Source organism: Bos grunniens, chromosome 21 (genome assembly GCF_055505025.1).
Source record: "Bos grunniens cultivar Pamir isolate PY7600 chromosome 21, Bosgru_T2T1.0, whole genome shotgun sequence".
Taxonomy (NCBI): domain Eukaryota; kingdom Metazoa; phylum Chordata; class Mammalia; order Artiodactyla; family Bovidae; genus Bos; species Bos grunniens.
In genome coordinates, this window is record NC_141185.1 from 64,391,838 (window position 1) to 64,419,421 (window position 27,584).

Genomic DNA, 27,584 nt, shown 5'->3' on the forward strand with positions numbered 1-27,584 from the left:
ATCCCAGGGACTGGGGAGCCTGGTGGGCTGCGTCTATGGGGTTGCACAGAGTTGGACACGACTGAAGCGACTTAGCAGCAGCAGCAGCACCAGCAGACACACAGGGAAAACGTCATGTGATAACAGAGGAGACTGAAGTGAAGGAATACCCAGGATTGACAGCAATGGCCAGAAAGATTCTCCCCTAGAGCCTTAAGAGAAAGTGCAGTCCTGTGGACACCTTGATTTTGAACTTCTAGCCTCCAAAACTGAGAAAGAATAAATCTCTGTTCTTTTAAGCCACCAAGTTGGTCAGAATTTGTTACAGTATCAGTAAGAAATTAATACAGTAACTATCCCAAATTTGAGCAAGTTTGAACCACCATAGATTTCAAATGTTGTACAACTGTATCAAGTGACTTGTTATCTGATATATCTTTTTCAGTCACTAGGCTGCTCCCAAAAGGCAAAAAAGCATGGTTTAGAAAACTCTTTTGAGGTTTATTTATTATTTTTAATACTGTTATCTCATTAAGGCACAACTATATTAAGGGGAAAAACAGTTCCTGGAAATAAAATGTCACTGTTTTAAGAAGGGGTCATACTTTTATTATATATTGTCTCAATATGTTTTAACAACTTTAAAAGTGCTGTTGGATTATACGGGAACAGATTTTTCTTCTGCAAACGGTAAATGGCACCTTGTAGCTCTTCAAAGCACTTTACTGTTCTGTAAGATATTCCCACTTCAGAAGCAGTGTTATTTGGGGCTATGCCACAATAAACAGAGAACAGGGTATTAGATTCTTCAGTAACCAGAGGCCTTGACTGAGACTCTGGGCTAAGTTCTTTTTTATCCCCACTTGCTCCAAATGTGTCCTGAGTTTTCTTCATTGCTTCTTGGTGTGAAGACGTTAGTCTACTGTTTACTAAACACAGGCTTGTGGATCCTTCTTCAGAATCATCAGAGCTGTCATAATCTACCAGACTTTGAGAAGCTCCTGGGGTAGAAAGACAATTAGCCTGGAGCTTGGTGTGGGCCTTCTCCAACGTTACACCATGGTTCAGTGGTTCAGAAGAAGCAGCAGAAGCCCAGGAGACCCAAGAATGAGCATCTGTGTGACTACCAACAACAGCCAAAGGACTAGCTTCTGCTGAGTTGCTGTTTCTACCTTGGACAAGTGAGGAGATACAACAAATATGTATGTTATCTTTAGATTCAGTTACATCAAAATAGTTGCAAATGGTTAAAAAATTATCCCAGTCTTTTTGCAATAATTTTAAGTATCTAACAAAATATTCAAGAAAACAAGTTTCTGATGAAATCAAAAAATCAAGAAGAACGGTAGAATCAAATCCTATATTTTTTAATAAAAATAAAAAAATACAGTGTGGATTATAGCCATTTTCATGTGTGTGATGGTTCCACATTTCTTTTTCTTGGGTCAAGCTTTCAGTAGCTTCACATTCTCTGAAAATAACAGACACTCCAGATTAATGACTCTTTATAAATACAAGTTTTGACAGATATGATTCACATACCATAAATTCTGCCAGATTATTTTTTAATCTATGCATTATTTTAAAAAGAAAAAAATTCAAAACAATCTCTACAAACTCTATACAAACCTGATCCAATAAAATAAATGATATCCTTTGACTTTGGTAGTTCTAGTTTTTATCTGTCCAACAAATGCCCTCCATCTTCCTGTCTATTGACATCAGAGTCTCTTATTCCTACAGGTAACTAATTCCCCATGGTAAGGTGGGAATTAACCTCCTTCTTTTCCTTCCACACTTGTCTCAGCACGGGTGGGCAGGCGACCCAGGCTAACTAATCAGAGTACCCATGGTCCTAGCCACCATGATTCCAACATGAATCTGTGACCCATGCAGGTTAATCAGACCTCCTCTGGGATTTCTGCTGGCCTATTAAAGATCTTAACTGTAAGGTTGCTGTAAGTCTGGCACTGCTGGTGGCCCTGCCTGAAAATGAATTCAAAGCTATGAGACAGAAACAAAGAGAAATAATCAGTGACATGATTTAAGTCATGCACAGTTGTACCTGATGCCAACTTGATTCCTTGGAATTCCCAGGAAGTAAATTCCTTTTTTGGCTTAGACTAGTTTATATTGATTTCTATCATTTACAACTAATCTTAACCAATTCAGTTACATTAAAAAATATATATATGACATGAGCACAGGCCTCTGTGATCACACAAAATTCAAGAAAATTAGAAATTCACATGCAAAATGAATTTACTTCAGAAGCTTCCTCTTTCCTGAGGCATAAGAAGTCAGCTTTGAATATGACTATATATTCTTCAAGGCATGTGTATTCAGACTGAATTTGTATTTGACCGTTTCTGAGCCTAATTCAAATCACATGCATGCATTCTGTGTTCTTGATTAGAACCTTTTGAAAATTGGCCCCAAACACTTACAGTCTGAAAGCAGTCATTGCCAGAAGTGTCATAACACAAGTAAGAACTGGCAGCACAACACCACACCGACAACCATTAGTAAGAAATCCCTTTCTCTGAAGCCAGGAAAGAAATGGAAATAAAGCAAATACTTTACGGTTTTAATAAAGCAGAAGCAGAAATACTGTAAAAGGTCATCAGTTATTAACTTCATAACCAATTACAGACATTTGCCATAAGAATGACCCAAGTACAGATCTTTTAATAAACAGAAATAGGATCAGTATAAAATGTCATCAGTAACATAACTTCATAATCAATTTCAGATATCTGCCTCAAGATGATATCAGTACCAATTCAACTGTATATTAAAAGTTCCTTTGATTACTTACAAGTTTGAATTCAGCTTTACAAAGGCAAAAATCACCTTACAGAAGTTCAATACAGACAAGTTAGTCTTAAGGGTGAAAAGAGTTTCAAATGTCAGTTAAATTATGACTTAGACAATGGTATTAACTTATTCTTGATCACACAGGTAAAGCAAAGATGGAGACTCAGCCAGAATCCATATTGTCTAATCTCAGTTTAGTTCTAATTCCTAGATCTGTTTAGCCATTCAAGTTTTCATAATGAGAACTCAATTGTAATCTATTTTCATGTAGGGCAGTGTTAAAGGAATTGGAACTTATAAGGAAACCACAAGATTGTTAGGGATTTTTTCCCCTAATGATGGAAAGTAAATTGTATGTCCAATACATTATTAAAAATGTTTTCTGCTTTCCTGGCCATGTTAGTTAGTATAATTACTTTAAAATATACAAACCTGGTCAACTTCAGGTAGATGCCCAGCAATGCTTTGGCAGCCTCCAGCATGTCATCGTCTTGTTCTATGAAGACCCTAGACAACCACTCACAGAGATTGTGTGATTGCAGAGAGGGCTGAAGGTGAGGCTTTAAGAAGGTCAGTAACTCAGACATGAACCTCTGGTAATCAACTTCAAAAAATGAAAAATTTAAAGAGAAAACAACAGTTTATGAATGCATTTATAATAACTTACCTATTCACATATATTTATAACATCTAGAGCACTTTAAAATGCATTATCATAATTCACACATTCAAAAGTTTGAGTTAGGGATTATCTCTACTCTGTAATATTAGGAAATTGAGGTTCAGAGAAAAAAACAAAAAAGACCCACTTGGTAGGATATAGTTAAAATATATAGCCAGATCATCTATTTGCCACAGTGTCAAATAGGTAGTATCTCTGAGAAATAAAAGTTACATGAGTTCTTGCTAAAAACATAAATGAAGAAACAGTAGAACAGAAATTGCTTCACTGGATGCCACAGTGTTTGTACTAGAGGCAACAATACAACCAAACAAAAATAATTTGCCTTCAAAATACCAGCAGAAAAAGTTCTTGTTTGTTTCAAGTTTTTTAAAGCATTAAAAGAAAGTACTACTATTAAGCACAAAAGTCAAAAAGGTTTTGAGGCATTTTAACTGCAATTTAAAACTCTTGATTTATGTAACCAACGCCATCTAGTGTTGTAAATGACAACTGCACAGGATTACACCCTACATTAGTTTAATTCAACTCCTAATTATCAAAACTCTGTATTAGTAGATATACCAATTTTGTGAAGGAAAATATGAATAATATACCACAAATATCTGAACATGAATTGACTAACATTGCTTACTTTGAAGAGACTCAACAATATTTTTCTTTTAACTACAGTTATTAACTATGCTATGCAAATTCAGTTTAGCACACAAAACTGAAACTTTTAAAAAGACAATTCTAGCTTTTTATCTTTATTGGAAGAAAATTTAATAAATTATAACTAGAATAAGATACAACTTAAGTTAGTGAAATTACAATCCTGAGCTTTGATAATTATGAATAATTTTACTTCAGTAAATAATTATCCATTACTTTACATACAAAAGGCATTCAGAAAGTTACCTTTCATTTCATTTGCTGAAGAACAATTTTGAAACTTGATTTCTAAGGATCTTATGATAAGTAAACTCAATGCTCTAAGAATCACATGATCTGGACCAGCGTCATGCTCATATCCAGCTAGGACTTCACCACCTCCAAAGCAGGAACATTTTCCACGGACAGACAATGTCCTCAACAAGCCCAAATCCACAGCTTGCAGAACAGCACTGGCCAAAGCTAACAGGTCCACATCCAAAGGGTTATCTGGTGGCATGAAGGTAGGGACAGATCCCCGACAAAGGTCTTCACCCACTTTGCAGAGAAGGCACTTTTTGATGAAGATGATCAACTTCCTTTTGACAAAAGCCTGAATAGGCCAGGTAATAACATCAAACACACAAGAAGGTTTCAAAAATAAAATCCTCTGGCAAGTGTAATGTAACTTCAGGTAGATTCTGGAGGCTATAAGAAGTTCAAGCAATTCCAGGAAACATATCAAACTGTTTATTAGTTTAGAAGCATCTTGGTGGTTTTCAAAATGCTGAGAAAGTAAGGACTTGTAAAAGGCTTCAAAAAGAGTGTCAAAAGGAGTCAGGAACTGTTTTAGAATTTCTGCAATTATAAAAATAGTAATTATAAGCAACAGGAAAAACAAAGTTTTCTTAAAACACAATTTTACAATTCAATTTTTAAAATCATCATCACTTCGTAAGGCGAAAAAATGGATTGGATTATTTACCTCTAACACAAACAAATGAAGATAAACATGCCAACAGCTAATAATCACGGCTAATATCCATTTTACAAACATCAGCAACATCAGACTATGCAAAGGACATACAAAAATGAAAAGCTTTAATTTGAATTTTTAATAATAGTGAAAAGAAAGTGAAGTCGCGCAGTCTTGTCCGACTCTTTGCGACCCCATGGACTATAGCTTTCCAGGTTCCTCCCCGTCCATGGGATTTTCCAGGTGAGAATACTGGAGTGGGCTGCCATTTCTTTCTCCAGAAGATATTCCTGACCCAGAGATTGAACCCAGGTCTCCCACATTGTAGGCAGATGCTTTATCGTCTAAGCTACCAGGGAAATCCAGTAATAGTGAAGTTTTACATTTTTCCTTTTAAAAAGGTATCCTCAATCAAACACTATGGGGCATGGTTTTTAGTTTTTCATACTTCAAAACAATTAGAGGTTGTAAAATAAGTTTTACTCATAAAAATATAATGCTCCCTGGGAATAAGACAATGACAATTGTTTATTGGGGAACATAGTTCATACCTGTTTTTTGTGAAGATGTATCTTTAAAGATTTCTTTAATTACAAAGGTAAGTATCCAGAGGCAGTACACTACTTTATTACTTTCAGAATATTCAGAAATATTTTTTTGGCAAAAAGAAATCCAGGAATTACTCAATGTTATCTATAAGTGAGAAAAAAATTTTTAAGTAGTAAGTTGTAATACAACATTTTCTTTGCCATTACAAACTATCTATTAAATACACAATTCTACACAACATTGTTTACTTTGTTCCAAAAAAAAAAGTATAATATTTGCTAAAACAAGGACATAAATATCCCAGTATTCCTTAAGTCAAGAAATTTAATACGCCATAGAAATAGAAAACCAAGAAGCAACATACCAAGAAGCAACATGAAATATTAGCGGTGGTTATTATCTCTGGTGGCTGGAATGATATGAAATTTTAATTTTGGTCTTTATACATTTTCTCTTTTTCCAAATTTTCTATTGTACATACCACCTTTTTGTATTCAGGAAAGAATGTTGTTTTAAGAAAGGAACAAGCAATTATAGCTAAAATAAGTCAGGAAATGTTTAGATATATTTATTAACTAATTCAGAGATAAGAGAAAAATGATTAATTTGTTCATATTTTTTCACTATGCTGAGGACCACTCTTAGAATTTATATTAAACCTATGAAAATGGTTCTTAGTCTCAAGCAGGGGCTCCTAAGCCTTGTTTTTGGAAGGGAGGAAGGAGGCCCACCTACTCCTTTGAGAATCTGAACAGTTATGGACTCTCTGACTTGCAGTCTATCTTTTGAGTTAAGAATCTTATCTGTAATGATTTATAATGTATTTAAGACTCTAATCCTTGAAATAAGTCACCAACATATTATTTTATTCTTACATTTTTGTGGATTTACACATTATGTGAGCAAATATTTTATTGATAAAAAAACTGAATGCCAGAGATCAATTTTAAAGAAAATATAAAAGTAATAGTAACATAATTTGACTACTTATCTTACCTTTTCCTTCAGTTGGAAATACAGAATAAGTGCAAGACACTTTGCAGCCATGTGAGATAACAATTTTTCCGAGTTTTGGAACATACAGGTCTACAGGAAAACAAATACATTTACCTACTGTTGCTGACTGTTTTAAAACTTTCATTTAAAAAAAATCTAGATCTTAAAACACACACACACACACACACACAAAGTAAATGGGCTTACCAATTGAGATTCGATGTCAGATGATTTTAAAAGAATTTTAATTATATCTCTGTATTTCTCCTTTGCATGGAATTCAGTTTCCACAGACAATATTCTGGTTATCATCACTTTGATCACTGTTAACTGAAGGAGCATTATTTCTCGGGTACTGCTCATCTGAGAATGTCTCTGCAAACACATAGGTGCTACAGAAAAGGTAGGTAAACTGACAGAGGATGGCTCCTGCTTGTCCTGAACATCAGGGGCGTTTGAGCAGTCTGAGGAGGTGGTTGTAGAACAATCTTGATCTGAAAATGCTGGGTAGAGATAAAAGATGTAATCATGGCTGTCATTTTCAAGTGTGGCTCCAAGAAGTACCTTCTTGTATAATTGTTCTAAAGCTTCAAAGAAAGTTTCCATTTTGATGGCCAAAATCTTTCTTAGAAGAAGGTCAACAACTCCAATTGTAAATGTTAACCTTGGAAATGCGATCAATCTCTAAGACGTTTCTTCAGTAAAACCTAAAATAGGAAAAGTAATTTTAAAAGTGCAAGTGTTATACACATTACAAAGGAAGGGCACCTGTTTTAATTGGAGGATAATTACTTTACAAGGTTGTGTTGGGTTCTGCTGTACAACAATGTGAATCAGCCATAAGTATACAAATATCCCCTCCCTCTTGAACCTCCTAACCCAGCCACCCTTCTAGGCCATGTTACCTAGCAACTTCCTGCTAGCTGGCTATTTTACATTTGGTAATGTAGGTGTTCCAATGCCACTTTCTCAATTCCTCTCACCCTCTCCTTCTAATGGAAAAGCACCTCTTTCTATTTATTTAGTCTCTCAAGTTAAAGGTAATACTGACTGCATAATTTTTAAATATGGAAAATTGGTAATAACATTATTTTTAATGTATAAAAACAAAATGTATGTTTTTCATGTAGATTTAAGACCATAAAATTATTTTTAGTTTTATCATAGCAAAAACTTCAGCTTTCCTCTAACCTTCTTCAATGGGCTATTAGGGTTTCCCAACATTGGCGTGATTAACAGTAAGAACTGGGTAATTTTGCTTTGGTGGGCTGTCTTATGCATTGTAGGAAGTTTAGCAGCATTTCTGGCCTCTACTGATTAGATGTCAGTAGCAGGCCCTGGGGGTTGGGGGGAGGGCAAAATTGTCTAGGTTGAGAACCACTTGGCCCATAACACAAATTCATTAACTTTCACCTTCAACTTACAGATGAAAATCTAACGTCAGAATGCTATGCTAAGTCACTTCAGTCATGTCTGACTCTGTGCAACCCCACAGACAGCAGCCCACCAGGCTTCCCCGTCCCTGGGATTCTCCAGGCAAGAACACTGGAGTGGGTTGCCATTTCCTTCTCCAATGCACGAAAGTGAAAAGTGAAAGGAAGTCGCTCAGTCGTGTCCGACTCTTAGCGACCTCATGGATTGCAGCCTAACAGGCTCCTCCATCCATGGGATTTTCCAAGCAAGAGTACTGGAGTGGGGTGCCATTGCCTTCTCCGTAGAATGCTATGTGGCCAAATTATTATGGCTATGTGGCCAAATTATTATGGTTATGCTGATTAACTCCCAACTTAAAATTAATAACATTGTTGTTCAATCTCTAAGTCATGTCTGACTCTTTGGGACCCCAGGATTGCAGTATGCCAGCTTCCCTGTCCTTCACCATCTCTCAGAATTTGCTTAAACTCATGTTCATTGAATCAATGATGCCATCCAACCATCTCATCCTCAGTCACCCACTTTTCCTCCTGCCTTCAATCTTTCCCAGCATCAGGGTCTTTTCCAATGAGTTGGCTCTTCTCATCAGGTGGCCAAAATACTGGAACTTCAGCATCAGTCCTTCCTATGAATATTCAGGGTTGATTTCCTTTAGGATTAACTGGTCTGATCGCCTTGCTGTCCAAGGCACTCTCAATATTAATTTTCATAACATTAAGTTAAAAAATTTTAATGCCATCCCAAGAAAGAGACAGGATATTAAGCAAAAGCAATCCAAACATGAGGAAACTAATTTGTATTTGTAGTTGGTTATAAATTTATATATCCTGGATGTCTCAGACTCCTCTGACCTGATGGAGACCAGAAAGAAAGGAAAAAATCAGACATGGCTTTTAAGGAGAAAAATGGGTAAACAACTGACAGATGACTATTAGAGAAAGCATGTAGTTACTACAGAGCAGGCACGGCTAGGAAAAACTAAAGACCGTGGTGTGACCAAGAGAGATTACTGAATAGCCTTTCAATGGAATAATGGGGCCGCTGGGAATTACCTGATCCGATGGGGCTTGGTCTTTTCACTGCCTTTGAGCTGTTTTGTTGTTGTTGCTTTGTCGCTAAGTCATGTCAGACTCTTCTGTGACCCCATGGACTGCAGCCCACCAGGCTCCTCTGTCCATGGGATCTCCAGAGCAAGAATGTTGGAGTGGGTTGCCATTTCCTTTTCCAGGGTCTCTTGCCAGCTCTGGGATCTAATCTGTGTCTCCTGCATTGGCAGGCATATTCTTTACACTATTTTACACCTTGGTAAATTATAGGTAACTAATAGCAATGCAAATAATTCTTGTTTATGGACATGCCCATAATTGTCTGGTGAAAGGGTAACCCTCCCTGTAGTGGGAAAACCCAGTTTTGCTTTCATCTGTAAACTCATTTTAATATTCCTTCTCTATATAAATTCACAGTTCATCAACTTTTAAAATGGTTGTGACATTTGGCTAGTTCTTTAATTAGTTAAAAAAATTCGTTCCACCTTCATTTTATATGGGTCATGATCTTATCCTTTTAAAATGCATCCTTTAACAAAACCCATGGAATTCTCTCCTTTAGCCTGGCCCACTGACAAACATCCATCTTTCACCCCTTCCCTCCTCACCAGAAGCAGTCTCGGAGGGAGCGCGGTCTCCTTCACTGGGTCCCACTTTGACCACGGGCCGCTGGCCTGCCCCTGGTCTTCCGCCCTCCCTCTGCAGTGGGTTCTTCCCCTTGCTTTATTTCAAAGGACTTCCAACCCCTGGTCACCCTTATAAGGCAAAGCTGCCCTGTTCTAGTCCTTTAGTGCAGAAATATTAAGAATCCTATAGATTTTAATAAAACAAACTTCTATGGTGCATATATCACACAGTTTATAAACATAAGTATGGTAATAGCAGTAACCTTGTTCCATCCGGCAATGTTAAAATTGACCTGAGCCTTGTGCTTCCAGAAAGCAGTCATGGTTAAGAAGCGCTACACCTTCTGTGTTCCAAGGAAGGGCTGACCACTGGTGACAGGACCCACCTCCACCTTTCCTTACTGACCTCCTACTTTTATAAACTCTGTGTTTTCTCCTTCTTCAAGAGGTTCCCATTAATAAACATTCTCCCTGTTGCATCCCATGGACAGAGAAGCCTGGTAGGCTGCAGTCCATGGGGTCACACAGAGTCGGACACGACTGAAGCGACTTGGCGGCGGCAGCTGTTGCATCAGCTTGAACAAAATCATCTCATTAATTGTCTGGTATATTTTGTCTGTCACAAAGCAGAAATTAGTTTTCACATTCTCCTTCAAAGATGAACTCCATTGTGCTTATTTTACTTTTTAGTTTAATTACAACATTTCTTCCCAACAAAACTATTGAGATTTTTATATATATTCTGTGATAATATTTCTATACATCTTAAGTTCTTAAATTTTACAAGTGAGAATAAAACTGCTATTTCAACTATTTTCAACCTATAAAAAGGGCCATTGCGAAAGGTTCAATCATTTCAACACACAAAACTAAAATGTGAATGCCAATAAATTTAGGTAAACAACACACACTTCCAGGGGTTAGGGGTGAGAGAACTGGCTGTTTTCTATCACAGTGGGACCTAGGACCTTGATAGGAGTGGTTATGAGAAATCAGATTGAAAAATTATAAACTTGAAGATACACAGAGTCAAAATATGCTTTACAGGCAGAAGAAATCACAAAAGCATAAACTAGGGGTCACAAATGGCAGGCAGATAACAAATGAGTGAAGAGAGTAGGTGCTAGGCGGCTTCTACTCTCTCATAAACCTTTCCTGATCTTAGTGTCTTTTAAGACATTAATACTGGCCAAACAAAATTGCATTGAAACAAATGTCTATGGTAGCCCATTGAGAATTGACAATTGTAGCTGTTTTCAAGCAATTATATCACTAACAGCAAGGAAGGACAAATCCTGAAAAAACAAGCTAGGGGATTAAGCAACCACACTTTTTTTTCTGGAATGGCTGTTACAAGATGGGGACATCTCAAGCTGCATTACCATCTGGTCTGGAGAAAGGCATACCCCTCAAACACCAGGCTCTTCAGAGATTCCAATAAAGCAGGTGTCTGATAAAAGACGCTTAGAATGCTGACAGGCTGTGGATCCAGTTATTCTGGATAAATGACAAGAGATCTGCCTAGTCTTGAAAGGACACAAATGTTAGGAAGGACCTAATTAGGACAAGTGAATGAGTAGTGCTTTTTGGAGTTTTCTCCAGAAAACACCTCGTGGCAGAGGAGCGTGAACTCCCATATTAGGGGGCTAAGGGCATGCCCATTACAAGCACAAAATTTGCTTAAAGTCTCTCTTGTACTGTTTAAATACTATAAACTACTTGAATTTTATACTCAAATCTTAATAGTATTATGTTAGTCTTAATATAAAAAAGACAGTCCCCACAATTTTCAAATAAAAAAGATGGTCCCCACCCATCCTCACACAAAATCAATGATTTAGGGATCAGATCAGATCAGATCAGTCACTCAGTTGTGTCCGACTCTTTGCAACCCCATGAATCACAGCACGCCAGCCAGGCCTCCAGTCCATCACCAACTCCCGGAGTTCACTCAGACTCACGTCCATCGAGTCAGTGATGCCACCCAGCTATTTCATCCTCTGTCGTTCCCTTCTCCTTCTGCCCCCAATCCCTCCCAGCATCAGAGTCTTTTCCAATGAGTCAACTCTTTGCATGAGGTGGCCAAAGTACTGGAGCTTCAGCTTCAGCATCATTCCCTCCAAAGAAATCCCAGGGCTGATCTCCTTCAGAATGGACTGGTTGGATCTCCTTGCAGTCCAAGGGACTCTCAAGAGTCTTCTCCAACACCACAGCTCAAAAGCATCAATTCTTCAGTGCTCAGCTTTCTTCACAGTCCAACTCTCACATCTATACATGACCACAGGAAAAACCATAGCCTTGACTAGACAAACTTTTGTTGGCAAAGTAATGTCTCTGCTTTTCAATATGCTATCTAGGTTGGTCATAACTTTCCTTCTAAGGAGTAAGCGTCTTTTAATTTCATGGCTGCAGTCACCATCTGCAGTGATTTTAGAGCCCCCCAAAATAAAGTCTGACACTGTTTCCACTGTTTCCCCATCTTGTTCCCATGAAGTGATGGGACCAGATGCCATGATCTTCGTTTTCTGAATGTTGAGCTTTAAGCCAACTTTTTCACTCTCCACTTTCACCTTCATCAAGAGGCTTTTGAGTTCCTCTTCACTTTCTGCCATAAGGGTGGTGTCATCTGCATATCTGAGGTTATTGATATGTCTCCCAGCAATCTTGATTCCAGCTTGTGTTTCTTCCAGTCCAGCATTTCTCATGATATACTCTGCATAGAAGTTAAATAAACAGGGTGACAATATACAGCCTTGACGTACTCCTTTCCCTATTTGGAACCAGTCTGTTGTTCCATGTCCAGTTCTAACTGTTGCTTCCTGACCTGCATACAAATTTCTCAAGAGGCAGATCAGGTGGTCTGGTATTCCCATCTCTTTCAGAATTTCCCACAGTTTATTGTGATCCACACTGTCAAAGACTTTGGCATAGTGAATAAAGCAGAAATAGATGTTCTTCTGGAACTCTCTTGCTTTTTCCATGATCCAGCAGATGTTGGAAATTTGATCTCTGGTTCCTCTGCCTTTTCTAAAACCAGCTTGAACATCAGGAAGTTCACGGTTCACATATTGCTGAAGCCTGGCTTGGAGAATTTTGAGCATTACTTTGCTAGCATGTGAGATGAGTGCAATTGTGTGGTAGTTTGAGCACTCTTTGGCATTGCCTCTCTTTGGGATTGGAATGAAAAGTGACCTTTTCCAGTCCTGTGGCCACTGCTGTTTTCTCCAAATTTGCTGGCATATTGAGTGCAGCACTTTCACAGCATCATCTTTCAGGATTTGGAAACTGGAATTCTATCACCTCCGCTAGCTTTGTTCATAGTGATGCTTTCTAAGGCCCCCTTGACTTCACATCCCAGGATGTCTGGCTCTAGGTGAGTGATCACACCATCGTGATTATCTGGGTCATGAAGATCTTTTTTGTACATTTCTTCTGTGTATTCTTGCCATCTCTTCTTAATATCTTCTGCTTTTGTTAGGTCCATACCATTTCTGTCCTTTATCGAGCCCATCTTTGCATGAAATGTTCCTTTGGTATCTCTGATTTTCTTGAAGAGATCTCTAGTCCTTCCCATTCTGTTGTTTTCCTCTATTTCTTTGCATTGATTGCTGAAGAAGGCTTTCTTATCTCTTCTTACTATTCTTTGGAACTCTGCATTCAGATGTTTATATCTTTCCTTTTCTCCTTTGCTTTTCGCTTCTCTTCTTTTCACAGCTGTTTGTAAGGCCTCCCCAGTCATTTTGCTTTTTTGCATTTCTTTTCCATGGGGATGGTCTTGATCCCTGTCTCCTGTACAATGTCACGAAACTCATTGCATAGTTCATCAGGCACTCTATCTATCAGATCTAGGCCCTTAAATCTATTTCTCACTTCCACTGTATAAGCATAAGGGATTTGATTTAGGTCATACCTGAATGCTCTAGTGGTTTTCCCCACTGTCTTCAATTTAAGTCTGAATTTGGCAATAAGGAGTTCATGATCTGAGCCACAGTCAGCTCCTGGTCTTGTTTTTGCTGACTGTATAGAGCTTCTCCATCTTTGGCTGCAAAGAATATAATCAATCTGATTTCGGGGTTGACCATCTGGTGATGTCCATGTATAGAGTCTTCTCTTGTGTTGTTGGAAGAGGGTGTTTGTTATGACCAGTGCCTTCTCTTGGCAAAATTCTATTAGTCTTTGCCCTGCTTCATTCCGTATTCCAAGGCCAAATTTTCCTGTTACTCCAGGTGTTTCTTGACTTCCTACTTTTGCATTCCAGTCCCCTATAATGAAAAGGACATCTTTTTTGGGTGTTAGTTCTAAAAGGTCTTGTAGGTCTTCATAGAACTGTTCAACTTCACCTTCTTCAGTGTTACTGGTTGGGGCATAGACTTGGATTACTGTGATATTGAACGGTTTGCCTTGGAAACGAACAGAGATCATTCTATTGTTTTTGAGATTGCATCCAAGTACTGCATTTCAGACTCTTTTCTTGACCATGATGGCTACTCCATTTCTTCTGAGGGATTCCTGCCCGCAGTAGTAGATATAATGGTCATCTGAGTTAAATTCACCCATTCCAGTCCATTTCCATTCACTGATTCCTAGAATGTCAACATTCACTCTTGCCATCTCGTTTGACCACTTCCAATTTGCCTTGATTCATGGACCTGACATTCCAAGTTCCTATTCAATATTGCTCTTTATAGCATTGGACCTTGCTTCTATCACCAGTCACATCCACAGCTGGGTATTGTTTTTGCTTTGGCTCCATCCCTTCATTCTTTCTGGAGTTATTTCTCCACTGACCTCCAGTAGCATATTGGGCACCTACTGATCTGGGGAGTTTCTCTTTCAGTATCTTACCATTTTGCCTTTTCATACTGTTCATGGGGTTCTCAAGGCAAGAATACTGAAGTGGTTTGCCATTCCCTTCTCCAGTGGACCACATTCTGTCAGATCTCTCCACCATGACCCGCCCATCTTGGGTTGCCCCACGGGCATGGCTTAGTTTCATTGAGTTAGACAAGGCTGTGGTCCTAGTGTGATTAGATTGACTAGTTTTCTGTGAGTATGGTTTCAGTGTGTCTACCCTCTGATGCCCTCTTGCAACACCTACCGTCTTACTTGGGTTTCTCTTACCTTGGGCGTGGGGTATCTCTTCACGGCTGCTCCAGCAAAGTGCAGCCAATGCTCCTTATCTTAGACGAGGGGTATCTCCTCACCGCTGCCCTTCCTGACCTTCAACATGGGATAGCTCCTCTAGGCCCTCCTGTGCCCCCACAGCCACAGCTGTTAGGTCCATACCATTTCTGTCAATAAAGGACAGAAATGGTATGGATCTAACAGAAGCAAAAGATATTAAGAAGAGATGGCAAGAATACACAGAAGAAATGTACAAAAAAGATCTTCATGACCCAGATAATCACGATGGTGTGATCACTCACCTAGAGCCAGACATCCTGGGATGTGAAGTCAAGGGGGCCTTAGAAAGCATCACTACGAACAAAGCTAGCGGAGGTGATGGAATTCCAGTTGAGCTATTCCAAATCCTGAAAGATGATGCTGTGAAAGTGCTGCACTCAATATGCCAGCAAATTTGGAGAAAACAGCAGTGGCCACAGGACTGGAAAAGGTCACTTTTCATTCCAATCCCAAAGAAAGGCAATGCCAAAGAATGCTCAAACTAATGCACAATTGCACTCATCTCACATGCTAGCAAAGTAATGCTCAAAATTCTCCAAGCCAGGCTTCAGTAATATGTGAACCGTGAACTTCCTGATGTTCAAGCTGGTTTTAGAAAAGGCAGAGGAACCAGAGATCAAATTTCCAACATCTGCTGGATCATGGAAAAAGCAAGAGAGTTCCAGAAGAACATCTATTTCTGCTTTATTGACTATGCCAAAGCCTTTGACTGTGTGGATCACAATAAACTGTGGAAAATTCTGAAAGAGATGGGAATACCAGACCACCTGATCTGCCTCTTGAGAAATTTGTATGCAGGTCAGGAAGCAACAGTTAGAACTGGACATGGAACAACAGACTGGTTCCAAATAGGGAAAGGAGTAAGTCAAGGCTGTATATTGTCACCCTGTTTATTTAACTTCTATGCAGAGTACATCATGAGAAATGCTGAACTGGAAGAAACACAAGCTGGAATCAAGATTGCTGGGAGACATATCAATAACCTCAGATATGCAGATGACACCACTCTTATGGCAGAAAGTGAAGAGGAACTCAAAAGCCTCTTGATGAAGGCGAAAGTGGAGAGTGAAAAAGTTGGCTTAAAGCTCAACATTCAGAAAACGAAGATCATGGCATCTGGTCCCATCACTTCATGGGAACAAGATGGGGAAACAGTGGAAACAGTGTCAGACTTTATTTTGGGGGGCTCTAAAATCAATGCAGATGGTGACTGCAGCCATGAAATTAAAAGACGCTTACTCCTTGGAAGGAAAGTTATGACCAACCTAGATAGCATATTGAAAAGCAGAGACATTACTTTGCCAACAAAAGTTTGTCTAGTCAAGGCTATGGTTTTTCCTGTGGTCATGTATGGATGTGAGAGTTGGACTGTGAAGAAAGCTGAGCACTGAAGAATTGATGCTTTTGAGCTGTGGTGTTGGAGAAGACTCTTGAGAGTCCCTTGGACTGCAAGGAGATCCAACCAGTCCATTCTGAAGGAGATCAGCCCTGGGATTTCTTTGGAGGGAATGATGCTGAAGCTGAAACTCCAGTACTTTGGCCACCTCATGCAAAGAGTTGACTCATTGGAAAAGACTCTGATGCTGGGAGGGATTGGGGGCAGGAGGAGAAGGGGCCGACAGAGGATGAGATGGCTGGATGGCATCACTGACTCGATGGACGTGAGTCTGAATGAACTCCGGGAGTTGGTGATGGACAGGGAGGCCTGGCGTGCTGCGATTCATGGGGTCGCAAAGAGTTGGACACGACTGAGCAACTGATCTGATCTGATCTGAATGAGGGATGCTGATAATGAGGGAGACTATATATGTGTGCAGGCAGAAGATATACGGGAAACCCCTGTACCTTTCTCCCAATCTTGCTGTGAACCTAAAACTGTTCTAAAACATATACAGTCTTTAAAACAAAACAAAAACTAAGTATGCAACTACCATATGATCCAGTAATGACACACTTGGGCACTTATTCCAGGAAAATAAAGACCTATATTCCCACAAATACCTGTATGTGAAAGTTCATAGTAGGTTTATTCACAGCATAAAACTGGAGACAATCCAGATGCCCTTCAATGGATGAACAGTTAACTATGAATGATGAATAGTTAACTATAAATGGATGAATAAATAACTATGGTATATCCATACTACTCAGTAATAAGAAGGAAAGAACTACAGACACATGCAATGATTTGGATGACCCTTAAGGGGATCATGCTGAGGAAAAAGCCCATGTCAAAAGGCTGCATACTGTACGGTTCAATCTTGAAACGCCCAGAAGTAGAGCACTGGAGAGATCAGTGATTGCCAGAGGACAGGAAGGGTCGTTTTCACTTGGTGAGCAGGGCTGTAAAGGCCCTATGACAACAGCTGATAGGGAACATGCTAATCTATCTGTGTGACAAAACTGCACTGAACTAAATATACACACACAGAAATGAACATGGGCAAAAGGAGAGTCCAATTAGGAGCAGTACACTGGTTGTATCAATATCAATCCTGGTTGTGGTACGGTTCCAATTTTGCAAGACACTACCATTGGAGGGTACACAAGATCTCTCATTATTTCTTACAACTTCAAGTGAATTTACAATGAGCTCAGATTAAAGCTAAATTAAAAAAAAAATAACGGGTATAGACATCAGCCTTCTGATCCTTAGCAACAATATTCATAGGACTTCATTAATATCGAGGAATTAATTAATATAAATACTAAAATATAAACATATTAGGGCTTCCCTGGTGGCTCAGATAGTAAAGAATCCGCCTGCAATGCAGGAGACCTGGTTCTGATCCCTGGGAAGATCCCCGGGAGAAGGGAATGGCTACCCACTCCAGTATTCTTGTTTGGTGAATTCCATGGACAGAGGAGACTGGTGTGTTTTAGCCCATGGGTTGCAAAGAGTCAGACAAGACTGAGCAACTAACACTTTGAGCTTTTCAGGTGGCACTAGTGGTGAAGAACCTGCCTGGCAATGCAAGAGATAACCCAATGGTCTGATCACTCACCTAGAGCCAGACATCCTGGAGACTGAAGTCAAGTGGGCTTTAGGAAGCAAAACTATGAACAAAAACAGTGGAGGTGATGGAATTCCAGCTGAGCTATTTCAAATCCTAAAAGATGATGCTGTGAAAGTGCTGCACTCAATATGCCAGCAAATTTGGAAAACTCAGCAGTGGCCACAGGACTGGAAAAGGTCAGGTTTCATTCCAATCCCAAAGAAAGGTAATGACAAAGAATGTTAAAACTATTGCACAATTGCACTCATTTCACATGCTAGTAATGGGAGAAGGCAATGGCACCCCACTCCAGTACTCTTGCCTGGAAAATCCCATGGACAGAGGAGCCTGGTAGGCTGGAGTCCATGGGGTCACTAAGAATCGGACACGACTGAGCGACTTCACTTTCACTTTTCACTTTTCACTTTCATGCATTGGAGAAGGAAATGGCAACCCACTCCAGTGTTCTTGCCTGGAGAATCCCAGGGACGGGGGAGCCTGGTGGGCTGCCATCTATGGGGTCGCACAGAGTCGGACATGACTGAAGTGACTTAGCAGCAGTAAAGTAATGCTCAAATTCTCCAAGCTAGGCTTCAACAGTATGTGAACGGAGAACTTCCAGATGTTCAAGCTGGTTTTAGAAAAGGCAGAGGAACCAGAGATCAAATTGCCAACATCCACTGGATCATAGAAAAAGCAAGAGAATTCCAGAAAAAACATCTGCTTCATTGACTATGCTAAAGCCTTTGTGTGGATCACAACAAACTATGGAAAATTATTAAAGAGATGGGAATACCAGACCACCTTATCTGCCTCCTGAGATATCTGTATGCAGGTCAAGAAGCAATAGTTAGAACTGAACATGGAACAATAGGTTGGTTCAAACTTGGGGAAAGAGTACATCAAGGCTGTATATTGTCACTCTGCTTATTTAACTTCTATGCAGAGTACATCATGAGAAATGCTGGGCTGGATGAAGCACAAGCTGGAATCAGATTTCTGAAAGAGATATCAATAACATCAGATATGAAGATGACACCACCCTTACAGCAGAAAGCAAAGAACTAAAGAGCCTCTTGATGAAAGTGAAAGAGGAGAGTGAAAAAGCTGGCTTAAAACTCAACATTCAAAAAACTAAGATCATGCATCTGATTCCATCACTTCATGGTAAATAGATGGGGAAACAAGGGAAATGGTGAGGCTTTATTTTCTTGGGCTCCAAAATCACTTCAGATGGTGACTGAAGCCATGAAATTAAAAGATGCTTGCTCCTTGGAAGAAAAGCTATGACAAACTCGGACAGAGTATTAAAAAGCAGAGACATTATTTTCGTAACAAAGGTCTATACAGTCAAAGCTACGGTTTTTCCAGTAGTCATAAATGGATATAAGAGTTGGACCATAAAGAAGCCTGAGCTTTGAAGAACTGATGCTTTTGAACTGTGGTGCTGGAGAACATTCTTGAGAGTCCCTTGGACTGAAAGATCAAAGCAGTCAATCCTACAGGAAATCAATCCTGAATATTCATTGTAAAGACTGATGTTGAAGCTGAAGCTCCAATACTGTGGCCATCTGATGCAAAGAGCTGACTCGTTAGAAAAGACCCTGACGCTGATGCTAAGAAAGATTGAAGGCGGGAGGAGACGGGGACAACAGAGGACCAGATGGTTGGATGGCATCACCAACTCGATGGATGTTAGTCTGAGCAAGCTCTGGGAGCTGATGATAGACAGGGAAGCCTGGCGTGCTGCAGTCCATGGGTTCCCAGTCGGATACGACTGAGAGACTGAACAACAACAGTGCAAGAGATGTGAGAGACATGGGTTTGATCTCGAAGAGTCAGAAAGAACTGAAGCAACTTAGCACGCATGCATGTAAACATATTAGAACTCTGATCTTAATTATTTCCAGATTGAAAACTGAGGATGGTTATTTAAAAATATTTTCTTAAAAAATTCCTAAGAAATAGCACCTTTAAGTGCTGTCTATTTACAACATTCACCCACAGCTTAATTTTAAAATTATCAAAAAAGAAGCTGTTAGTAATTTACACCTTGTCTTTTAATAAAAAAAAGATGACTATTTCTTTTATAAAGTTTTTATATATAACTGCTACATTAAATTCTGAATACAGGAAAATAACTACTTTCATGATCAATATATTAAGTAAAAAAAACTTTTCTATGAGAAGCTAATAGTTTCCTAAGTGACTGGAATCTCTCAATATGGGGCAACAATATGCCCAACGCAACAGTAGGTTCAAATCTGACCAAAGGCTGACAGCTACTTTCTCTCTCTCTCCATTTACAAGGATGCTGTGATTCTTAAAGTAGAAGCTGAGGCACTCTAAACAAAGGCTGCTTCTGAGATTCCAGTCCCTTCCCCCCAACTAACACAGCATTTACTTTGTCCAAAAAAATAAAATGGCTCTGGGTCTGGTTAGACTCTACAGAAAGTTGGGAGGGGGAGGAGACCCTGGGTGGCAGTGCCAAGGTTTGGAAAGGCTGAAAAGGTGGTGAAGGACTGAGAAGGCCCAGAAAATGAAAGGACAGAGGTTCCCATCACCCAAGTCCACTGCCAAGGCAATCACCGCTGGTCAACTCCAATTTCAAGAGCACCTCCCTACCCCAGAGGCAGAAGGAGAGGAAGGGTATGTTCCCACACCGTGTCCTGGGCTAGGCACCTTCCCTTGGTGCTACTGGTTCTACCCTTCCCCTTTCTCCACGCCCATACATACTGCAGAAGGAGACCTGTGGTGGCGGTGGGTGGGGACAGGCTGTTCTTTCCAGGTTCAGGAACTGTTCCTTCTACCTACCTCCAGGCCGAGAGCACACAGTGACCGGGCCCCAGGGAACGCCGTCTTTTGCTCATTTCCTTAGAACAAGTTTTAGCTGCCCCAGAATCACTTGCAAGGCACATAAGAGCAGACCATGCCTGGGAGTTCTGGGATGGGGCCCCCCAATTTTTATTTCTAACAAGTTTCCAGGTTACTGCTAAAACACTAAGAACACTTAGACCCTGTCTCATGTTTGTAAATTGACCTCCTATTAAATTCTTATTGGCAGAACTCTGATACAGGTCAGGTGATTTTTTTCTTTTTTTTTCGCATAAAGCAAAAGCCTGATAATTAACTTATAAAGACTTAAAATATATTATTAAGTGATTAAAAGTGTTTTTCTCCCAAAGCGCTATACTGGTAAGAGCCTGGAACCTGGGGTCTACAGTCACATGTCTCCACCACATCAGGGTTACCACAGGGCAAGCTACTAAGCCTCATTCTCCTTCCATGTTCCAGGACGTGATGACACTGGAAGGGTTAAGTGTGACTGTCTCCACAGTAATCCCCAGTGCACATCTGTCAGTGTTTCCTGTGCTCCAGCCGGAAACAAGACAACACAGAGTGGGACGGACTCCAGGCCCTGTCCGCCGACTCCTTTCTGTTACAGCCTTTTCACTTCTATTTATGGTGTAAAATGGCTACAAGAGAATGAACATGACGGGAGAAAAAAACAATGCTCCACCCCCATTTTTAAGGCGGTGGCAAGTTAAGGAAGGCACAAATAGAAGTCACTGTTTACCAGATTCTTTTTTTTTTAATCAAGGTATAATTGATATATAACATTATATTAGTTTCGGGTGTACAACATGACACTCTCATCTATATATTGCAAAATGACTACCATGTTATATCCAGTTAACATCCATCACCAAAATTTCAAAAAAGTTTTGTGTGTGGTTAGAACTTTTTAAGATATGCTCTTAGCAACTTTCAAAGGCAATAGTACTGACTATTAACCAAGGTGTACACCAGCAGTCCCCAACCGTTTTGGCACCAGGGACTGGTTTCATGGAAGACAATTTTTCCATAAACTGGGGGCTGAGGGGGGATGGTTTTGGAAGGATTCAAGCTCATTTACTGTGCACTTTATTTCTTTTATTATTACATAATATATAATGAAATAATTACACAACCTACCATAATGCAGGATCAGTGGGAGCCCTGAGCTTGGTTTCTTGCAACTGGACAGTCCCATCTGGGGGTGATGGGAGACAGTGATGCCCGAAGTATGCTGCCTATGTCTGTCTACTCCATAATCTCGTCGTGGTTGCTGTCATTGCAGAAAACCCCGCTTTACAAAGAGAGGAGACGCTGGAAATGGAGGCAGGCTTTTTAGTGCTTCTGTGGCAATCTCAGGATATTCTGCCTTGAGTTTAATCCAGAACATACGGAGATCTGAAGTTGTCTCAAACATACTTTTAAGGCCACTGTAATTTGTGATCTCAAGCAGTTGATCCTCTACTTTTTCACCTGGCTTATTCACAAATAGGTCATGGATCTGTTCCTTCCCAGTTCAGAGGTCTTTTGTGGTTGGGAAGTTATGCTGACTCTTTTGAAAGCTGACACAGGTGATCATGCTCCAGCTGGGAGAAAGAAGACCTCGACTCAGTTTCTTTCAAAATCTCTGCTAATGTTTGAAATATGTCAAAAATCCCAATGTTCACTCATCGACCCATAATTCCAGTTTGGCTTTGAATGCAGCCACTTTTTCTGCCAGCTTGAACACACTGGTCCTTTTCCCTATAGTGATAGATTGAGTTCACTGAAAAGGTTGAATATGTCACACAAGTAAGCAAGGTTTGCAACCCATTCTGTGTCAGTGAAATGTTTTGCCAGTGGTGACTGTTTTTCTAAAAGAAATCTCTGGAGCAGCTCTTGTAACTCAAAAACTCTGGCCAGTGATCCACCTTTAGAAAACTATCTGTGTATAAGAGAAGACATATAAGCTCTGCATCCACCTCCTCACACAGCTATGTGAACAGAAGTGAGTTAAGGGCATGTACCTTACTGTGGTTAACAATTTTAATCACATCCTACAAAACACTGTTAAGCTCAGGTGGCATTTTTCGGCTAGCCAGCATTTCTCTATGGATGACACCATGTGAAGACTCAACAGTCAGAGGCGACCTCTTTGACCTGATTAGTGAAGTCAAACAGTTGTCCAGTCACGGCAGCCGCTCCATTCGGGCACATACTGACACAAAATGACCAATTCAGTTTCCCGAGAAGTAGTCAATGACTGGAATAGTTCTGCAGCTGTGGTGTTGGCTGGCAACAAAAGCGCACATAACATTGTTATGCACACCCTCCTGAAAATATTGCATGAAGACAAGCTTTGTTGCCTTGTTGTCAACACCGGTAGACTTGTCAACATGGATTACATGCCACAGCGACTCATTAATCCTCCCTAATAATTGTGCCTCAGGATCCTCTGCTGTTTCATCAGTTCATCTAGTTATGGTGTTAGTCAAAAGAGGAACACGTGTCACCTTTTGAACTGAAGCCTCTCCTAAAAGTTCAGGACAGTGTCCTTAAGCAGCGGGCAGGATCAGCTCTTCACCAACAGGAAAGGGCTTCTTAGCTTTAGAGGTGCTGTCAGCCACTAAGAATGACGCTCTCAGTGCAGACACATTTGATGAAGTGGTGGCCTTCAATAATTGCTTCTGTTTTTCGTATTCATGTATTTTTTCTTTTGGAAAACTCCAAAGACATGTCTTTTAATGCACAGTGCTTGGTCTCCAAGTGGCAAAGCATTTTCGAAAGTTTCATGGCTTGGTTGGATAGCCAGTGTCTCCACATATGATACAAAGCGAGCTTGGAGAATATGAAGCACCTGATGCAATGAACCCATAATTTAAGTGGAACTCAGTTTTTCTTTTATATGCAGCTTTCTTTTCACTGACAGTCTTAAGAGTTTTCTGCTGTCTTATCACTGAATCTTGCCCTCTTTTCAAAGAAACTCTCCAGTGATGTTTGGTTTCCACTCATGTTGGCTAGGGTTAGCATGTGGGTTTACCAAAGCTGTGACTAAGACAAGTGTGTAGAGCAGGAAAGAGGGCACAGACAGAAGTGGCAAATAAAATAATGAGCAGGCCACGCGCAGACTAAAATAAGTATCAGATTCTGACTTAAATCCTGCCACCAGATACAGCTGTGCAGTTGAAGTGCATCAGCTCACTTATCACTAGAAAGCCTACCACCAGATGTAGCTTAATTGTCACTTGCCACTCACTGCTGGGTTTTGATGAGTCTGCAAGCAGTTGACTTATTATGGCTCTGTGCAGTCAAACCTCTCTGCTAATGATAATCTGTATTTGCAGCCCCTTCCCAGTTGTAGGCATCACCACCCCAGCTCTACCTCAGATTGTCAGGTTTACGACTCTCGACTCTCGACTCTCCTAAGCAGTGTGCAACCTAGATCCTTTGCATGCGCAATTCACAGTAGGGTTTGCTCTGTGAGAATCTAAAGCCGCCGGTGATCTAACAGGAAGTGGAGATGAGTGGCAATGCGAGAAATGAGGAGTGGCTGCAAATACAGAAGGAAGACAGAGGAAGCTTCCCTGCTCATCTCCTGCAGTGCAGCCTGGTTCCTAACAGACCACGGCCTGATGACAGTAACGGCTCCTGGCCCAGGCGTTGGGGACCTCTGCTGTACATTACAGCTCCACGTCTTATTTATTTTATAACTGACTGTTTGTAACTTCAGATCCCCTTCGCTCATTTGCCCTCCACCTCCACCCACCCCTCCAATCTCTAACAAACACCAAACTGTTTTCTGCATCCATGAGCTTGGTGTTTTTGTTATTTTCTTTATCCATTCATCCATCAACACACACTTAGTTTCTATAAACCGCACAGCAAAGGAATCAAGTAGTAAAATGCAAAGATAACTCACAAAATGGGAGAAAATATTTGAAAGCCACATATCTGATGAGAGGTTGATATCCAAGACATATAACGAATTCACATAAATTCTATAGCAAAGAATCCTCCCAAGTCAAAAAGCTGATTAAAAAATGGGCAGAGGATCTGAACAGACATTTTTCCAAAGACATACAGATGGCCAGCTGGTAATACTAAAAGATGCTCAACATCATTAGTCATCAGGGAAATGCAAGTCAAAACCACAATGAGATATTACCTCATACCTATTATATCGGCTGTTTATAAAAAAGACAAGAACTAACAAGTCTCAGTGAGGATGTGGAGAAAATGGAATCCTTGTGCACTGCTGGCAGGAATATAAGTGAGTGCAGTCTCTATAGAAACCAGTATGGAGGGCCTCAAAAAAATTAAAACTAGAACTATTACATGAAACAGCAGTTTCACTTCTGGCTATTTATCCAATGGAAATAAAAACACTAACTTGAAAAGATATATACTCCCCTATGTTCAATGCAACATTATTCACAATAGTCAAGACATGGAAGCAACCTGAGTGTCTATTAAACAGATTAACGGATAAAGAAAATGTGACTTTTCTATAGACACAGATATTATTATTCAGTCATTAAAAAAAAAAAAAAAGATGAAATCTTGTCACTTGTGACAATGTGGATGGACCTTGAGGGTAGTATGATAAGTGAAATAAGTCAGATAAAGAGAAATACCATATGATCTCTTTGACATGTAGAATCTAAATAAATAAAGCTTCCCAGTGGTGCTAGTGGTAAAGAATCCTCTTGCCAATGCAGGAAATCAAGAAAAGTGGGTTGGATCCCTGAGCTGGGAATCCCGTGGAGTAGGAAATGGCTACCCACTCTAGTATTCTTGCCTGGAAAATTCCATAGACACAGGAGCCAGGCAGGCTACAGTCCATAGGGTTGCAAAGAGTAGAAAAAGACTGAGCATACACACATATGAAAACAACAACAAATTCATAGACACAGAGAACAGACTGGTGTTTGCCAGTAACAGGGGGTGGCGTGTGGGCAAAACAGGGGAATGCACAGTACAGTGACTGTACATTCATGGGATGTAACGTACAGTACAATGACTATAGTTAACAATACTGTATTGTACTTTGTTCCCATTGCTAAGGGATAATCTTAAAAGTTCTCATCACACACACAAAAAACCTATGTGAGGACATGCATATTAACTAGACTTATTGGGATGATCATTTTACAGTATATACAAATCTTGAATCATTATGTTGCTCACCTGAAACTAATATGGGCTTCCCTACTAGCTCAGGTGGTAAAGAATCAACCTGTAACGCAGGAGACCCAGTTTGATTCCTGGGTCGGGAAGATTCCCGTTACCCACTCCAGTATTCTTGGGCTTCCCTGGTGGTTCAGATGGTAAAGAATCTGCCTGCAATGCAGGAGACCTGAGTTTGATCCCTGGATTGGGAAGATCCCCTGGAGAAGGGCATGGCAACCCACTCCAGTATTCTTGCCTGGAGAATCCCATGGACAGAGGAGCCTGGTGGGCTACAGTCCATCATGGGGTCACAAAGAGTCAGACACAACTGAGTGACTAAGCATAGCTCAGCTTCAAATATGACTTTCTCCAGCAAGGTTAAGTCCTCCTGAGATACCTAGACTCAGTCTTCTAGAATTACTGTCCTCTTACAGAATATGTCACAATTGTACTTTAAATGATCTGTGCAATGATTTCTAAGACTCCTGCTTTAAAGAGGAGTCTAGTTCATCACTTCTTCCCCAGCTCCTAGCACAATGCCAGGTACACAGTAGGCATTAAATATTTATTGAATGTTTTGATGGCTGAATACTGTTTCAGTCAAGTTCTCAGAGATCTATTAACTTCATTCATTTGGTGTTCATTAGTAATATGTATCTCTGAAATAATCCTAAAATCAGCTACAAAGTTCATTTTAGTACTATTTTGATCTCAAAAAAACCTTTCAACTGCTGTGTAACTTTTAACTTCTGAATTTTAAAATACAATAAAACTTTCATGTCAAAAAATAAATGTTATACATAGCAGTACTATCCATAGTAGGGCTTGAGTTCTGAGCTCATTCAATCTTTAGTATGTTACCTAACAGTGTGCTCAATGTGCTGGAGCTGCACACATTGAGTCACAATAAGGGGTGAATTAAAACTACCCTGAAGGGAAAAAAAAGTCTGATCAGGGCTATAAGGAAGCTCGAGAGCCAGCAGTTAGCTTCCTTCCTTTCAGCATTTTTTTCTTGGGACTGTAAGGTCAAAGTCTAAAAAGAGGAATTTTTATATCCAGCCCCTTCCTCCTTTCCTGCCAAGTACTGCTGAACAAAGTTATGCTGGAAGGCAGATGACAGACTGTCTGGTGGCCGTATTAACAACATGTAGGTCTCAATTTCCCTGTAGTCACAAAAATGGTATCTGCTGTCATTCACGGCATAACCTGCTCTCTCTCTGTATTATCAACACCGCCTGATTTAAGGGCTGAGACACAGTCTCCTGGGCAGTGGTTCTAGACTTCAGTCACAGAGTGAACTCACTGGGGCATGAGGAAAAATGCCTGAGCCCTGGGCACCAAGTAAGTCAGAGTTGCTGCAGTGGGGCTTGAACATTTTTCCAATGATCAAGTACTCTTCTATACAGGGTAGAAACTCAATTAAGACTGAGTCAGGGTTTTATGGGGGCTTCCCTAGTACCTCAGCTGGTAAAGAATCTGCCTGCAACGCAGGAGACCCTGGTTTGATCCCTGGGCTGGGAAGATCCCCTGAAGGAAGGCATGGCAACAAACTCCAGTGTTCTTGCCTGGAGAATCCCCATGGACAGAGGGGCCTAGCCTAGCAGGATCAAAGGGTTGCGAAGAGTCGAACACGACTGAGCGACTAAGCACAGCAGGGTTTTATGAACTAAAACATCATAAACG

At 40.2% G+C, this 27,584-nt stretch overlaps 1 protein-coding gene across 4 annotated transcripts in view; it reads right to left on the bottom strand.

The window, feature by feature from the left end:
• Positions 1–459: 459 nt before the first annotated feature.
• Positions 460–27,584, bottom strand: part of LINS1 (lines homolog 1) — a 32,738-nt gene continuing 5,613 nt past the window's right edge. For 3 of the 4 annotated variants that reach the window (XM_086364877.1, XM_086364878.1, XM_086364876.1), the window contains exons 2-7: positions 6,840–7,339; positions 6,633–6,722; positions 5,639–5,780; positions 4,379–4,969; positions 3,229–3,400; positions 460–1,147 (exon numbers count right to left, since the gene is read on the bottom strand). In XM_086364877.1, the coding sequence (XP_086221003.1) occupies positions 568–1,147; positions 3,229–3,400; positions 4,379–4,969; positions 5,639–5,780; positions 6,633–6,722; positions 6,840–7,238 (1,974 nt within the window). In that variant the 5' untranslated portion in view covers positions 7,239–7,339 and the 3' untranslated portion in view covers positions 460–567. Of the gene's footprint in view, positions 1,451–3,228; positions 3,401–4,378; positions 4,970–5,638; positions 5,781–6,632; positions 6,723–6,839; positions 7,340–27,584 lie in introns of all 4 variants that reach the window. The other variant, XM_086364875.1, reaches the window with a different exon arrangement.